The following is a 17,334-nucleotide window of genomic DNA, read 5'->3' as shown; positions in this document are numbered from 1 at the left end:
TTAGAGAGACCCAGAAATTACACCATAATTATACTGTGCACACAATGAGCAGTGTCCTTGTGCAGGCTCAGCGTCTTGTTCATTAGGTAATTAATTTTCAAAGTATGTTTGCTGACTGGTTAACATGACGGATACCAGACGAGGGGCATTCTTCTTAATCATACAAACGAAAAGGGCTTTAACCCTTTGCGGTCCATTGTCGGACTGGGTCCGACATTGCAATTATTCCTCTCAGGTCCTTTGTCGGACTGGGTCCGACATCATTATAGCAACGCAAAAAACGGGTTTCTAGTCGTTTTTTCTCCGGAAAAAGCTGAAAAAACCATTCAATTGCCGGGTGGGAGCGACAGGAGCCGAGACAAGTCGAAAAAAAAAATAAATAAAAATAAAAGGCGTATCTCATGATTAGTCATACATATGGCCCTGGTATCAGATAACGGGGCGGCATAGTAAACAAGCTGGCTGAGTGCGTCAGCGCACAGAGACTATCACGGACATTTGCAGAGCTTTTTTCAGATGTTATAGTAATAAAATAATGACTTTGATCGCATTATTGAGGAGTTTGGTGATAAAACGAGTGATCCGGAGATGATTGATCGGTATGTACGACTATTATTTTTATTATTATTTATTTCTTACATAGATGAAAGCTATAGCGAACGAAAGGGTGAGGCGGGGCTGGAGATGCCTAGTAAGTGCTTTGTTGATATGCAGGGCCATTTAAACCCGTTTGACTGTGGAAAAAAATACTTTTAAGCAGCGCGTCTAAAATGAACTGCGCGTGTGAAAATTAATTAGACCTGACGTGCCTGACGCGCGATTAATAAATGGACTGCAAAGGGTTAATGCTTAAAACCCTGCCACAGGCAAACATCTGAAAGGTGTACAATGGGAAGTTGACACAAACATTGGTCACCGAATTAGCAGTCCTAGCTGTCAAATAAATGATTCTGACATGAATGTCAAACAAACCCGCTTAAACAGAAACCACCCTGGAGAATGTAAACTAACTGGGCAGTCAGAGGCTATGGAATGTAATCAGACATCAATGAATCTTACTTAAATATCAAAGTGAACCTGCTCGCCGGAGCTTTAGTTAAACTTAATAACAGGCACAATGAAAGGTTACCGATTTGTTTATATAGTGCCATGATTAATTGCTCATATTTCTTGTTTGTTAGTGCACAGAATAAAGCATTACTGTAACATTAGACAGGGGGACAAGTACATAACAAATGTGCTGCAAAATCACAAATCTAATACTTTTATAAATACATTTTATGTTAGCAACAACGACCATTCAAACGTGGTGTTATTAAACTATTGTTATGAAAAGTTTCTTGCAGTGCAGAACTCTTCACAGTATAACAGTTTGCTGCACGCTGATGGCTGCTTCTTTGTCTCCTGATCACTGTGTAAGAACAGTCACTGATGCAAACTTGTTTAACCTGAGCTTGCAGCTTACATTAAATCCTGTTCCAATCAGCTTTGAAACACGGCAGTGAGCAGCACGACAGAATCTCATCCCCAGAAGGAAAGTGCTGCTTACAATTTGAAAATTTCAGAATCTCTAATATTCCTGCTTCTATGCATCTGGAAGTATCTAGCTATTTACAAAGAATATAGAGTTTGTGTTTTTTTTTTTTTTGTTGAATAGTAGTCATTTTAGAACCTAACTTAGATTCTCCAGAAAAGTAAATGCACTTTGGCATAACAGTTTACCAAAATCAATCCCTCATATTAGTAATTCATTATTTAAATAAGGAATGTTTGCTCAAAATAACTATTGAAAAGACTGTCAAACGGGATTAGTAAAACGTACTAATCTATCGCCACGGAATGCTGTTTTCATCTCGGGTCCAGATGCATTGCCTCTGGCCAATAGACAAGCTAAAGAACAAACAGCTGTGTAGTTTGCTGCGTTAGGAAAGAGAAACCTGGATCTGTTTCAAAGGTAGGAGAGGAAAAAATCTCTTTGATCCAGCTTTTGTTCCTTGGTCACTGAAGATACCTACAAAGGAAGCTTAACTTGTGGCAGCTGCATCTCAGCAACTGGATTAAGAGGAGGGTAATTTAGACTGAAAGGGGGCATTTATTATAGCTAAGGCCGATACATACTGTTACTATTATGTGCCAATACAGACATATGTTTCAGAAAGCTGTGCTGATGATGAGTGACTGTGAGTTCAGGATAATGCATCAGGCACACATTAGTGCATAAACTGGGTCTAGAAATGCTGGATACAAATTGTTTTTTGTTTTTTTTTTGTTTTGTTTTTTATTAACGTATTTATGTAGATTTAAAACTTTCCGATTCTAGGATCAACGCAACATTTCTGCGCGCACATGAATCATAAACGTCTTCAGGCAAACATATAAGATCATGTTTGAGGGAGAAGTAAAATCTACTTTTCCAATGCTAGTGGGCACACCTCTAACCATGCCCTACTTCTGGATACCTGGTAAATGCAAGGAACTGGAGGATGATCTCATTGCACTGGAGATAGTCAGACTCTTCTCTGTTGGGGCTGAAGTTGACTGGGTCAGCAGGATCAACGACCTCAGCTGCTTGGTTGTTACAGTCTACGATCTCAGGAAAACCAGAGGAGTGGAGTCGAACAAGTGAGCTTCGTGAGATAGTAGCACTGGTGCTGGAAAGAAACAGGGACACAGGAAGAGCCAGCTTTAACCTAGATTGAATAGAATACTATATTTACCACTTGAAAGTACAATAAAGCAACATTCATCACCAAATACGAGTTAGGAGGCAAAGAAACAGAAACAGTAGGTCACCATTATTGCAGATACAGCATAGAAGAGTTGTATATCATGGTATAGCATAACAAATGCTCATGCATATTTTAATAATACAAGTGGACCCAGATGTACAGTATAGCTTTCAATAGCTCAGCCAATAGAGTGACTGTACTGTAAACTGTTTTCATGCAAATGGTTTTCAAGATATAAGCATCATTAACACAACCAGCATATATTTATCAATCCTGACAACTAAGAATGCCTGTACCAAGTTTCATCGCAATTGGATGAGTGGTTCTTGAGATAGAAGTAAAAAATGAAGGGTGATATACGCTTGAGCACCTCCACAATCTCCCTGTAGCCTGGGATATTTATCACTCACAGTGAAATATAAATCCTTTTTTTTTTTTTTTTTTTTTTTCGATAAACTGACTTCATCTGTTATTTAAACACTGGGGTTTGAACTGTTTTTGAAAAGCATACATTTATTACAGGCAGTGTACTTTTACGTTCCATTTCTTTAAATAAAATTTGCACATTTACAAAATGGATAGTAAATCTTTAATTCCAGTACTGAGATATTCACCTGTATATTCTGACCCATTAATGAAAATAGGTCGATTTTCGTACTAAATATAGCTGGCAGGTGTGTGTGTGTCTATTCTCTAAATTATTTTACTCCTGCCTGTAATTTACTCCCATATAGAGCCAGAGAAAAGCCTACATTGGAAAGTATCAAGTGAAAGTGATGAGGTGCTTTGACCCACAATTACACTGCAGTGCCAAGAGCTTAAGTAAGTGGAGGTCTAAAACTACTGCTACAATCACATCAAATCTCTGGCCAGGGAGTGTGTCTTGCTTGATAATGCTGGAAGGTGATCCCTGGACAGAAGGGGATGCCAAGATATTATATTCTTCTCTGAATATGCCAATGCATGCTGCAGAATTGCAAGCAAGCATGGTGGCTCCACATTGTGCTATTATGTTCAATATTTTGAAAATTGTAAAATGCTAGGCCAAATAATTGTTCAACCCCATGCGAGACATGATATGCATGTAACGTACAGGGCTATTGTCTTATTGTTTCACTTGCCACTGGACTGGAGAATTTGTAATGTAAGTAATACCCAAGTTACTGTATCAGGCAGTGATATATATTTTTTTTAAGATTTCACATTCATTTGGCTGGTATCGACTGCCTCTTTATTAACCTGTGGGATTGTGAGCAGAACGGTGCCTCTGTGATGATTCTCACCTGGACACCTGGGTTCCCAAGGCGATGATGGGCGCATGCACAGGGTTGAACGGCAGCTCCTGCAGCTGTTCTGCGCCGGGGGAGTAGGACTGCGCAGCTGAGCAGCTCAGGTCAGCCTCCAGGTGGGCGATACTGCTGGCGAATGGCAACTCCTGCTCATCCACACAGAAAAGCGGGCTTAATCACTTCATTACACCACATTACAGAAAGAAGACCCAGTGGTGATTAGTCACTCAGTCACCAATTTAAACCCAGAAACTCTCACTATTATTAGCACAGCAGCACATGGTGCAGCTTTCCTAAATTTGGTATGACGTTGTGAGGCAAATGAGTGGGTAGAAGAAACCTTTTCTTAAAGTAGCAACTTTTAAAACAACTACTGTACTGGCTTTTACCTTTATCTGGTACGCCAGAAGCGCAATGTCATTAAATGCAAATAATTCCAATGCATATATTGATGAGGTCCTTCCACCCAAATACCAATTTATGTGACCATTCCAACAGGTTAATCTACCTGTGTGTTATCGTTAAGGGTTTGGTTTCAAGGGGGATTGATTGTATTAAGTGGAATATCATCTTCTTCATTGATCATTTTAAGTGGATTTCGCTCTCGCAATTAAAGGTTAGCTGCCAGCGAGCTCCTTCGTTTTTCTCTCTTTCTTCTTTCGGTTCCACTTCAGTATCCAGTCTGCTCACTAATGGATGCCGACCCTTGGGAAATCAGTGGTTTGTAGACAGCTGTCAACACGCTGAGATGCTACTAGTTATACAAATCAATGGTGTGTTCAAACTGCAGCCATTATGGTGTGTGTGTGTGTGTGTGTGTGTGTGTGTGTGTGTGTGTGTAAAGGTGTTGGAGGGAGGTGGGGGGCGGCTCTCAAAAACTGTTTTCTTATTATGCTAACATTTCTGTATTATTCTATATCTATACCCAGTTATTACTAAGGGTTACTTTAATAATGCGTGAGCAGACTGTTGAAACATTGCAAGTGACAGATGATTCAGCTAAAAGAATGCAAACGTGTTATTTTGCCTTTCTAAAAATAAAAAAACACAACATAGAAATGTTATTAACTTAATCTGTGAGCAACACATCCAAGACTTTGTCTTTGAATCAAACTGTATAATCGGGTACCTTTAAAATGTAGGAAATATAATGACATGGTCTACAAACATATTGCCATTAAACATTTTGGACCAACCGCCAAGTCTGCCCAGGTTACGCAGACCTGTAAAATGTGAAAATTAACTCCAAATATATTTCACAGTCACAACCTTGCTATGTTTTGCCTTTAAACATTTGTAACACAGGAGTACAGGCACGATGCAAACCACAATGACCCCTGAAGGCCAGGGGAAGCACAGATGTGTAGCATGTAGAGGAGTGGGTACTTACAGCATGCGACAGCTGGTAGGATCCTGCCATTGGGGATGGGTATAGCTGGGAGGGAAACTGCTGTTGCCATGGAGATGCAGTGGAGTGGCTGATTGTTGGGTAGCGGGGGGACACAGAGAGCTGGGATATAGACAGCTGAAAGAGGAAATGAGAATACCATTTTTTTTTATTTAACGCAGTACCCGTAGACTGATGGGTAACACACTTGCCTCAATAGAAGCAAGGTCAGAAGCGCATAGCATACCCAAGGATAACCTGTGCATAGACAGTATCTAGCAAACCCTCCAGTATGGTGCGTGTGTGGGACATTGACTTTTTCAATCTTTTACTTATTTGTTAGCAAGTTACCAGAGCTGGAATATTATTCTTAGAAAATGCAGTTGTGTGCTTTGTTATATTCAATGGTATGTACAGTACGAATACCGTGTGATCTAGTTGTCTAAGTCTGTTGTTTCTTGTGATCCAAATCAATTTAGACATTATCTATTTAAAAATGTAACGCAGCTGCCTTCATCTATAGAGCGCTAGCTGAATTTTATCAGTGTATTGAAACATTTTTAGAACAGTGTTTTGGGTTTCTAGCATTACATTACAAAAACATCAATCTCTCTTTCCTACTTTCACCTGAAGTAGAGACCTTCGAGGTCTTGAAAGCAGCAGTGTGGAGTAGTGGTTAGGGCTCTGGACTCTTGACCGGAGGGTTGTGGGTTCAATCCCCAGTGGGGGACACTGTGGTTGTATCCTTGAGCAAGGTACTTTACCTAGATTGCTCCAGTAAAAACCCAACTGTATAAATGGGTAATTGTATGTAAAAATAATGTGATATCTGTATAATGTGAAATAATGTATAATGTGATATCTTGTAACAATTGTAAGTCGCCCTGGATAAGGGCGTCTGCTAAGAAATAAATAATAATAATAATAATTATTGTTTAGTTAGTCCAAGCATTACATTAAAATACAAGGCTTGTTAAGTTTTGATGCACTGATCTGCAATATTACAAGGGTTGTGTGATATTTTATATGCATGTTCCATTCCAAGGCATTTTTTTATTAAATGAATGCCGTCTTTCTGCATTTCAAGTAGGCGAGAGACTGAGATTAAAAATTTGCCATCAAAGTTACATCAATCATTGCTTGATGCTTCGACACTGACATATCTGCTCAATCTATTATTTAAGAAACTTTTGCATTCTCGTAACTTTTGCATTCTCGTAACATTGTATTTGAAATATCAGCATAAAAACCGAAATATCATCAGCACAAGAAACAACGAGTTTTAATTTTGCTGATGCTAAAAACAGGTAAGACAATGGGGTTTAAAGCCTTGGCTCAGTCCATTTAAAAATAAAATACTTACACCAGGGCCAGGTGGAGATTTGGGAGGGGAATCCTGGACTTGGGAAACACTCCCACCTAAACAGATCAATAACACAGAGAGTCACGGCAAATCCAGGATCACACAGGAAAACAGCCCTCTTCATGAAAACCAATGATGTCTCGGCAGTACATTATAGAAGAAAGTTGTTAAAGAAGACGACATTTTAATAGAAATATCAAGAGACTACTGATTCAAGACAACAGCTGCAATAAATAAATGGGATTTATCAGGACCTTTGTCACAAAGCTTCAAAGTTTTTTTGTTTGGATTATATAATAATAATAATAATTGTTTTTTTGGATTATATAATATTTATTATGAAACCATTCCAGACTCTCTTATTTAAGAGCAAAAAACACTACAAGCTTGCAGATCTTTATTCAATCTATCAAAACTATGTGACAGGATTTCTCCTTATGGGTCGGTGGTAGCCACTTTCAATTGAAGGAAGCCTCTGAAAAGAATGAAACTCAGAAAAGGTACTATACTACACAGGTATATCTGGATATGCTCCTATAGTCCCTCGTCAGATGTGAAAGGAAGCAAGTGCACTCTCTCTGTGCCAAGAATTTTATGAGAAGTGTTCTGTGCCACACCGTTTTGCCAAGATATTTCAGAGTTCATGCCGTATCTCCCACAGTTTCAGAGGTCCCTGGGCATCTTCCAACCCCAATCAATAGTTGGTCTCATTCTCTGTGCTGTCTGGGATGCCAAGAATCCAGCTGACTTCCCTACCCTTTTATTGACTCCATCATGAAGTTAATATACAATATTACAGCAGTAACTCTCACCGCAGGGCCTCTGGGCTAACTGAAATATCCCCAACACTTAATGTTTCTCTGGGTAACATACACTGCTGCCCTGCTATGAGTTACTAATGTGATAAACAGATTTTCTTTTCTTTCTATCAAGAAAAAGCAGAGAGCCAGAAAAATACACGGCTCGAGAATTTTGATTGAAAAGCTCTTTTTCTTAGGATTTTTTTTTTTTTTTTTTTATAGCAGCTTGCCCTGAAATTGGTGCTCGCTTCGTGATTTTAACCACATCCTGAGGGATAGCTTTCCACATTGCAACGTCTGTGTAGGGGCCCTACGAGTCAAAAGGGATTGAATACCAGCAATGCAGTTCAATGTGAAATGTTAGATTAAGGCAGTGCTTTCAGAGGAATACACATTATTCTTCAATGCATGGATTTGTATGTGAACTAAGTGAGTGCGGAACGAGAAAGCCCTTGAGTTTAACCTTTTGAAATCTCATGTCCAGAACGAGCTGGGCACACAAATGAATGCAGCTGCTTACCTCAGCTCAGTACTTTAGTAACTGTTATCCGCATCAAAACCGGCATGTAATTCTGCAAACCCAGTGATCATAGTTCAAGAGGCTGTGGGTTGAATGGACGTGACTCAAATAAAGGAGCTCTATTGCTTTTCTTATACTAACTTTCCAATACTAAAACAGTTACAGGCGAATGTAGTGCCCAAAGAACAGGTTTTATTTTACTGTTAAATCAATGTGGAATCTGTATCTCATCAGTGAGAGGCTAAACTCATAACATGCATCAATTCTAGTCTGACTTTTCAACTAAAGGTGCCATTGTTTTCTCAGATCTCAGTTTGCACATGTGAAAGTCAACAATTCCAATAATGCATTTGGCAGATCAAGCCCCTCTGATAACTTAATAACCGTGCGAATCCCTGAAGTTTCTTGCCTTTTAATAATTCACCTATTCACCTATTGGATGGTGAAAACCTGAATTCGATCGTAGATAAAGAAAGGGAAGAAAATCGCTAAATCAGTAGCATTCTGCTTCTACATAAAGCATTACAGACGGAGCGGTGGAAAGTCTGTGGATTCAATTTCAGCGACATGCTATTACTCCTCAAATCAATCTGCTCTACCCCCAAGAGTCTTTGTCAAAAACGACTCTGTTTCAGCTGAATTTCTCAGCCTTTCATTCAAATCCAGACACAGGGCCGAGCGCAGGCTGGTTGATTACAAAATTAGAACTTGAAATCACTTTGAATGTCTTAGGCACCTGGCTCTATCAACTGCTGCACACATGCTTGCTGTCATAAGAAATAGGTTACAAGATACTATACGTTGGAATGCCCTTCCTATAGCTATCTCAACCTCTATTCTTAAAATGCCCCTCTGTCTCCTAAAGCGAAGCCAATGTGCTTCACTAATCTAATTTCTGATCTAAACCAAACCTCAGCTGAGTAATTCAAGGCCATGCGCCCTATTGGAATAACAATCTGAGCTGTGTTTTATTTTTTCAGGAAACAGGTAAACAAATCAAATGACACCTGGGAAGTGAACCGTGGTGTCAAGCCAAGTGAGTTAACATTAAACTTCACAGTTAGCAAATCACATGGGAAAATCTGATCCCACATGACACACACAGAGTCTGACCTTCTGCCAAAAAGGGCACCCGTAACGCATATAAACCTAATTGATAATAAATTAGCCAGGTTTTACTGCATTTTGCTATCCTGGGAGGGCACTGCTATTCGGGCTGATGCTTTCACAATGCCTTTTCTATTTTTAAAGTACACAATTCAAAAGGTAAGAATGTTGCACCACAGTATAATTATGTAGTTTCTTTGCTTTGTTAATGCAATTTGCAGGAAGCCTGAAAACAACCCATTAAGACTGGCTAAACTACAAATGGATAGCTACATTCAACGCATTCATGTACAACATTCATTTTCTCTGATGTTCCCAGTGAGCATCCATTAAAGCAAGGAGCTTTTAACCGCATGCAGTTACTTAAACAACAGATACATATACTGAAAGCATAAATTAAGCATCACTTTTCTTCAGTTAGTTTTTTTAATGGCAGACTGTTTCCTGACCGGTTTCATTATGCACTCAAAAAGATTGGAACGTGAATGCTAATTTAACTGAATCTGTGTAATTAATGTTTAATTCAATAGATATGGCTCCTGAAGCCTATTTGAGAGTTTGCAATTGCAAAGGCTTTGTATAGCAAAGTAGGAAGATAAAGCTGAAGAATATTTAGACAGCTTCCAATTTTGTGTTTTGCAACTGGCTTCTATCTTTTGTCTGAAACAATATCACATTGCCCTAGCCCTGTTTTCATTTCAAAGATTGCTTCTATTCTCCAAACGTGGTTGATAACAATATTCTGGATGTTTTAACACACACCCATTGACATTTCCCTATTTAGTACACAATTGTGAACAGCACTTATGTCTCCATTTTAACTTTGACTTATAACAGCATGATTTGCATTTATTTTACATCCCTTCAGAAATAATAAATTCAATGCACTGTCCAAGGAGGCTTGTATTGCCTTGTATACAATAAGTATTTAGACAGATACAACTGAAAGTAGGACACATCATTATTATTATTTAGTCATTTAGCAGACGCTTTTATCCAAAGCGACTTACAGAGACTTGGGGGTGAACTATGCAGTCACTTACAATAGGACCTCAGTTTTACATCTAATCCGAAGGACGGAGCAGAAGGAGGTTAAGTGACTTACTCAGGGTCACACACAGTGAGTCAGTGGCTGAAATGGAACCTCCTGGTAACGAGACCCTTTCTTTAACTACTGGAACATCAAGCCTCCCATTTTACCATCTCATTATGTCTGAGAAAACAATGCTTAGTTACAGGGTTCAGTACTGCTGTAGGTTAGCCGGAAAGAGAGACTTACGCAGTGCAGAAGGCGGGGGTTTCCTTTCTGGGGCTGGGCTGGGGGGGCGTCCCTCCTGGCGGGATGAGAATCGAACCCTCAGAGTGCCGCGCTCAAGCTCCTTCACCTGGGGGCAGCACACACCAACACACTCTTATATTGATCCAGTAACTAAATGCTTTTCAAAGCAAGTAATGTTATTTATTTTAAGTAGCAAATTTGCCACAGATGGAAACTCATTTAGCTTTTTATTACATAAGTCATTGTAAGAACCAGTAATTATATAGCACTGCAGTCTAAGTGCAATGTAACTGCAGTTATCTTCAGTGCATTCCAGCAACAACTGAAGATCGTTGTATTTCAGGACTGAAGCAACTTTAATGCACCCTCAAAACATCCAGCTATATATCATTCCTCAGTAACAATTAGGTGGGATGTAGGCATGTATGTGGGAGTTTGCCATGGAAACGACAGAGCTACATCGTGCCTGTGAGTGCAACACGCAAATTGAATATAATAACGTCTGCGCAAGTTATTTTTTTTTTCATAACTGGACTACAGAAAAAGGACTGGCATTCATCTGGCAAGCAAACACACTCAATAGTTGTGCCATTTGTGTTATCAGTGCTACAAAATGTAACCACAGTCAATGATGTTTGATGCTAAAATCTTGAAAAGGAGTTGACAATACCTTAAGCGTTGTGCAGAAACTAGGACTATAAGACATCAAGTGGAGACAGAGCTAGGACAGAGTGGTGAAAGTATGGAACTGGTTTCCTAGTCATGTTCCTGAAGCGAAATAATTGCTCCATAGTTCTGATATCAGCTAGTAGGAACCAGACCAGCACCGATGGGCAGAGTGGCCTCTTCTCGTTCGTATATTTGCTTGAACTTAGTGAGCTACTCCTCACCCATTCACATGCTTATTATAATAAACAGATCAAAAGTTTTTCATGTGATTAGGAATAGTGCTGTTCTTAGAATGTGGCAGGTTGGAGGCTGATTATAGCAGGGGGGGCTTACAAGGGTGTCAGTGACAGGCTGTCAAAATGTACTACCAGAGGCACGAACAAACCTCTCTCTCAAAAACTAGTGTGCTGTGTATCTTGACGCCAGCTTAGACTCCCTCTGAATAATGCAAATGATGAATTTAGTTGCTAAAAAAAACTTTTAATAAGAGCACCAAGTGTTGCGCACATCTGTAAAACTATTCCAAAGTTGCAGGAGAATCAAAAATTATGCAAAATAAACAAGGTTATGACAGTTGCAAAGCAAATAAAAGATGAATTTAGGAATGGAGGGGGATTTAATTGTGAATTTGAATTGTTACAGGCACGATAAAGGTAGTATAATTAAAGGGAATTGCAAAAAAAAATACTAAACTAAAATGAGTTTCACATACGGGTAGTAATAGTCTCTGATGATGATAGTTTGCATAACAGACCAGTGAACAGATTAGAAAACTGTCAATTCCTTATGCAGAGGAACACATTGCAGATTTTGGAACTGAAGCATTCACATGGTCATTTCACAGAGTTTTGTGCCCTTACTTACCTCAGGGGAGCTCATATCAGTAGAGGTCGCCTTGTACACCATCACGCTGTTGGGGTTTGGTAGGGGTCCTCCCTGTAATGACAGGCTGACTTCAGAACTGCCTGCTTCCAAAAAGGGGTTCCAAACGGCCCAGCGCACAGACTGCATGTAGGCTGTCTTGGAGAAAGAAGTGGTGGAGGACATCTAGAGGAAAGGAATACACAAATTAATACATGTCACTGTTATTATACAGGGGACGGTTTCCAGATTATTCAACATGACAGGCTTTTGGTAGCCTTCTTGAGCCGGTTTTAAAAAAAAAAATGTTAGAAGGATTTATTCTGGAGCCTGTCTTGTTAGAAGACAAATTGCTCTTTAAATGACCATACTTTGAACTCACTGATCCTGTGATATGGTAGCTAAAAAAATGTGCCGACCTTTCGAATCACATTATTTACTATTGGTGACAAAGAAATCTGAACAAAGGGTATTTTTAAAACATTTATGTCTCTGACAGTTTTTATTATTTATATCACAAGCTGTCCCTATACGCCCTTGGAGAAAAAGCAAACAGCTTTATGACAGCTATCTATTATTCAGCATAAAAATGCCAACAAAATGTATATTTAGTTTTAAAAAGTATTTTTCAACTGGCTGCCCAACATTAAAATCTATTTAAAATTCTGGAGCCGAATCCCACCAGCATATTCCTATATCCTTAAATTCACTGACCTGCACAGAAACCTCTTTTAATTAAGAGTACTGAATTAAGTGTTGGCAAAGTGGATGTTAATGTTGAAATGCAAATTCTCATACTGATGCTCAACGTCATTTTCAGAACTATTCTATTAGCAAGATTCTATAAAGAGCAGTAGTCTTACACACTTATAAACACAGCATATCCTTTAAAGCTGAGCAAACTCAAAGTAAATAGGTTAACAGCCACCTTTTAAAATGAACATAAAATAATCAAACATCCCTTGAAAAACAGCAAAGCCTGTTCACCTACCCTACCCTATTGATCCTTACACAAAAACACAAAATTGAATACTTTAAGCTTGAAAAGATTTTAATCAAAAGCTTTTAAATTCTTTAAATGAAACATTAATTATTTTTGACAGCTGACTAGGTAATAAAGCCATTCATTTGTATGCCTTTTTAAAATAAATTATAACAGTCCGTAAGGTATACACAAGGCAAAATGTACAAAACGCTGAACTAAAACCTATTAAAAGATATTTGAAAATATTCAAACTTACACAAGGAAGTTCCTTGCTTTGCTAAGGTACGGATCTCTACATGTTGCCAATGGTTGCAGCCAGACTTGCTGATTATACAATGAAGGAGATTGAGATGAACCCATTAATCAGAATTCATATCAAGTGTAAGACGTGTGTCAGATAATCCAAGGGTGTCTATTGCAGTGGGAAAGAGGAAGGAAACAGACCAGAAGCTGTTTTTTAAGGCTTTGGAGAAAGTTGAGCTTCTAACAGTGGATTGTACCAAATGTTGTTTCTAAATTGTCTGCACACTCCGATAAATACTTATTTACAGTTACATAGAGTATCAAGCAAACTAGTAGCCCACAGATTTTGCACATATGTTTATTGCTCAGACACATCCCTTGTGAAATTGTAAATTCAAACTTGCTATGGATCCTCATAAAGGTTTTTTGTTTCTCTAAACCACTGTGGCCAATTATCTAGAATGATGTATGCAGTAACATTTTGGATGCCATTAAATCAATGGGGTTCTTATTTTAGATCATATAATAATAATAATAATAATAATAATAATAATAATAATAATAATAATAATAATAATAATAATAATAATGCTCTACAATGCACAGCATTAGCAGAATCGCTAAATTCAATTGTCAGTTGTACACTACCCTCCAACAAGTATTGGGATTGCTCTTTGTCTACCCAGCCCCCCCCCCCCCCAACCACAGATCCTGATAAGGCAAGCATCTTCAAAGTTGGAGAAGGCAACCACCCTTCTCTGCCCTAATTACAGAATCAGAGCTTAAGAAATCCCATGAAGACAATATATTGATTGATTGACTGATTGAATATACACTGGTGGCCATGGAGTTCTTTTCAGCTGTTCAGTGTATTCATTTTATATCTGCCAACGTTTAGATCATTTAAACAGAACTGTCTATACAATCAAACTCTTAGGAGCTGAACCCATACAGAACCTATACAGTTGTGGCTACATCATGGCTCCAATGTTTAATACAAGGATTCTGGACTTGCTGATGTTTAGAGCTTGTAAAATCAGCAGAGGGGAATAAATCTACTATCAGCCATTTACTTAAAAGCTATCGCTTATCATGTTAAAACGTACCATCTCTCACTCTGTCACGGGATCCTAATTTGTTTAGCCTCCTGCCAGCCTCCTACCTGCAAGATGTCAAAAGCTGCCACTCTTTCCAGACTGACACTGACAGATCTCAAATCTCAGAAAGTGCTGGAGTTTTGGCAGTATGGTAATAAACGGCCAACTGTAATTGATAAACTACCATACTTGTGAGCTCTATTGGAAAATTACAAGGGGAAAAACACCAACTGCAACTGTTAGGGGAAGTTATTCCCTTGGGTTAACAGCTATATACATATATATATATATATATATATATATATATATATATATATATATATATATATATATATGTATATATATGTATGTATATATATATATATATATATATATATATATATATATATATATATGTATATATATATATATATATATATATATATATATATATATATATATATACCCTTCTCTTATTTACTGTGCACTCAGTTTTTCAATTATCTATTATTATAGTCCCAGGCAAGTTATTAGACAACTACAGAAGCTTGCATAGCCACTCGACTCTTTACTTTCACTTCGAACCCTCGATGTGGACCGTGACCCCTGAAATACCAGTCCTTGGGAATGTAGAGAAATGCAATAACACTCCCAGGCGCTTCTCTTACCAGATTTAAGTTTCAAATCATGCAGCTCTAACAGCAAGGAGAGCAAGCCCTCAGGAACAGTATAGCTTCATTTATAGAACTTTATTTTTTGTGTAAATCCACTGATGCATGTAAAAACGTCTTGGGAATTGTCACAACTTTTTCTAAACATTAAAGTTTAAAAATGCTGAGTTTGTGGATTTTACTTTTTCATCACACAAGCAAATTTGACTAACGCATGACAAAATATTTGAAAATATACTCAACTGCCAGCATGATGGCTTAGCATTTAGCATGGAATTAGGTCATTTTACGGACTGATGGAATTTGAAGGGTAACAAAACTATTTGCTTGCAGCCTGGTTAAATACTGTAAGGCTACTGCTTATTCTGAATACACATCCTTGTTGAAAAGTCAAAACCTGGCTACAACACATGGGTTACCAATCTTAAATATTCCCTTAGGATAGGATATTATAATTCTAATGATCCCATACATTGGCTCGGCAATCCTAGACTGACATAATGATTTAGGAAGAGAGAAATATCTTCTTCTATGGGCTGTTCACAATTTCAGAAAACCATGGGATGAGAACAGGAGGAGACACAGTGAATTAAGGGGTTCATATTTTTTTGCTTTGCTCCTCTGCCTCAAACACAACATGCAATTACTGCTAATGCATACGGGCAGGTCTGGTAATTATAAGGCTGACTGATTGTTCCTTCTTATAACATGTACTCCTCACGGGAACGTACAAATGAACAACAAGAAGAATGGAATAATCTGCAAGCATATGGCATCAGAGGTTAGCTAGCCTCTGTGGCACAGTGAACTGCCTGGGATACCCTCTGAACACATTTCAGAGTGGCGTTTGGTATATTTTTAAATAGCAGAAAGAAAAAAAATGAAGACATTGATAAAGACATCTCGGCAGAACGTATATCTGTGTGTTTTAGTACTGCTAAAGTGTTATCTACAAACAAGGACCACAAAGATCAAACGGGAGACAATTGAAGCCAACCCTTTCCCATTTGTTGTAGTTACACACTTTTTCTCTTCATACATATATTTAGCACATCAGTATGCAGACTGTAACAGAATATTTCTTTATTTGATTTTGACATAAAGATCAATGTCTGACAAAGGTTCAACCCAAATTCTCAAGTAAGTATGTTTCCTTCATGCCTTGTGGCCCTCAATTTTTCTATCCTGATGCTGATTTATTGACCATTCAACCTGGAAAGCAAAAATGCAGTGACGATGAAGTATTTCCTCCTTTTTTTAACACACATTTTTCGATATGGGAGCTGTGTGGCCCAGCACTGCCTACAGCATGTGTGAGTTATGAGGCTCACCCATGCGTCAGGTGAACCCCACATTCCATCAGCCCCCAGGAGAGTACAACTCCAGATTAAATCAGCAACCAGAGTCATAAAAGCATTCATTACATACTCGCCTCCGTCTTTCTTAGAAGTAAAGCACTCAACGGGGTGTTCCAGTTCAAGGGAGTGCTGATCAGTTATCTTTGATCATGGCTTAGGAATAGCCAGTTCATTAAAATAAATAGATATAGCAGCCGGCCTCCTCACTGACTGTTTCCAACAGGCATGGGACTGACTTGGGGAGAACAAGGTGGTATTCACTGTACCTTCTGGGAAATAATTGTTAATAACCTTGGCCGGGTCTTCACATAGCCGTTTGTAGACTACTAACCCTTTTAATGTACACCTGCCGTGGTTTGGTGCCTGGGATGCTTCATCTCCACGGTGGTGCTACACTGTTTCCTGGACACTGCATGGATGATGATTTAGATCCGATTAACATTCCCACATGTGATTTTGCAAACAAACCTTGATTAACTTTGCATCTGTGGTATGTCTTGAATGCAATTAGCTAGCCCCCGATATTAAACTGTATTGCATTACATGCAGTAATGATTCCAAAAAAAGGGAAAAACAGAGCTTGAGCATTTAACACAAACCTAACGTAATTTACTGAGACATACCTGTGCATCACTGATTATCAGTTAGTCTGAATGTAGGTTGGTGAGGCTGACCCTGTAGTATTATATTCCACCTAAGCGCTAGAAGTATAAAAATCTAAATGGACCCAATCTTGTTTCTCCAGTCTTCTAAATAACTGAGCGAAAAAATAAATAAAATTAAGTCTCTTCGGTATTTAGGTGTTCAGTGGAGTGCATGTTACATTTTAAATTAACATTGAAACCCATTGGATTTTATAATTGTGATTACTTAAAAAAGGGAATTTTAAAAAATGGGGGCATTCTGATTGACGTCAGGCATTCTTTGTTTGCGAAAGCTGCAGGCCAACAAGGTCACTGAAATACAATATTTCTTTGAGAATTAATAACTTCACACA

General features: G+C 38.4%; 1 protein-coding gene across 1 annotated transcript in view; it reads right to left on the bottom strand.

Annotated features, from left to right (window-relative positions):
* Positions 1-17,334, bottom strand: part of LOC117963674 (nephrocystin-4-like) — a 78,947-nt gene that overhangs the window by 21,499 nt on the left and 40,114 nt on the right. Inside the window, exons 10-15 of the mRNA XM_059002199.1 lie at positions 12,008-12,190; positions 10,475-10,580; positions 6,769-6,824; positions 5,409-5,543; positions 4,013-4,164; positions 2,460-2,651 (exon numbers count right to left, since the gene is read on the bottom strand). Coding sequence (XP_058858182.1) covers positions 2,460-2,651; positions 4,013-4,164; positions 5,409-5,543; positions 6,769-6,824; positions 10,475-10,580; positions 12,008-12,190 — 824 coding nt within the window. The remainder of the gene's footprint in view (positions 1-2,459; positions 2,652-4,012; positions 4,165-5,408; positions 5,544-6,768; positions 6,825-10,474; positions 10,581-12,007; positions 12,191-17,334) is intronic.

This window comes from Acipenser ruthenus, chromosome 27 (genome assembly GCF_902713425.1).
Source record: "Acipenser ruthenus chromosome 27, fAciRut3.2 maternal haplotype, whole genome shotgun sequence".
Lineage (NCBI taxonomy): Eukaryota > Metazoa > Chordata > Actinopteri > Acipenseriformes > Acipenseridae > Acipenser > Acipenser ruthenus.
The sequence above is the reverse complement of the archived record's forward strand: the minus strand, read 5'-3'. Positions and strand labels throughout refer to the sequence as shown.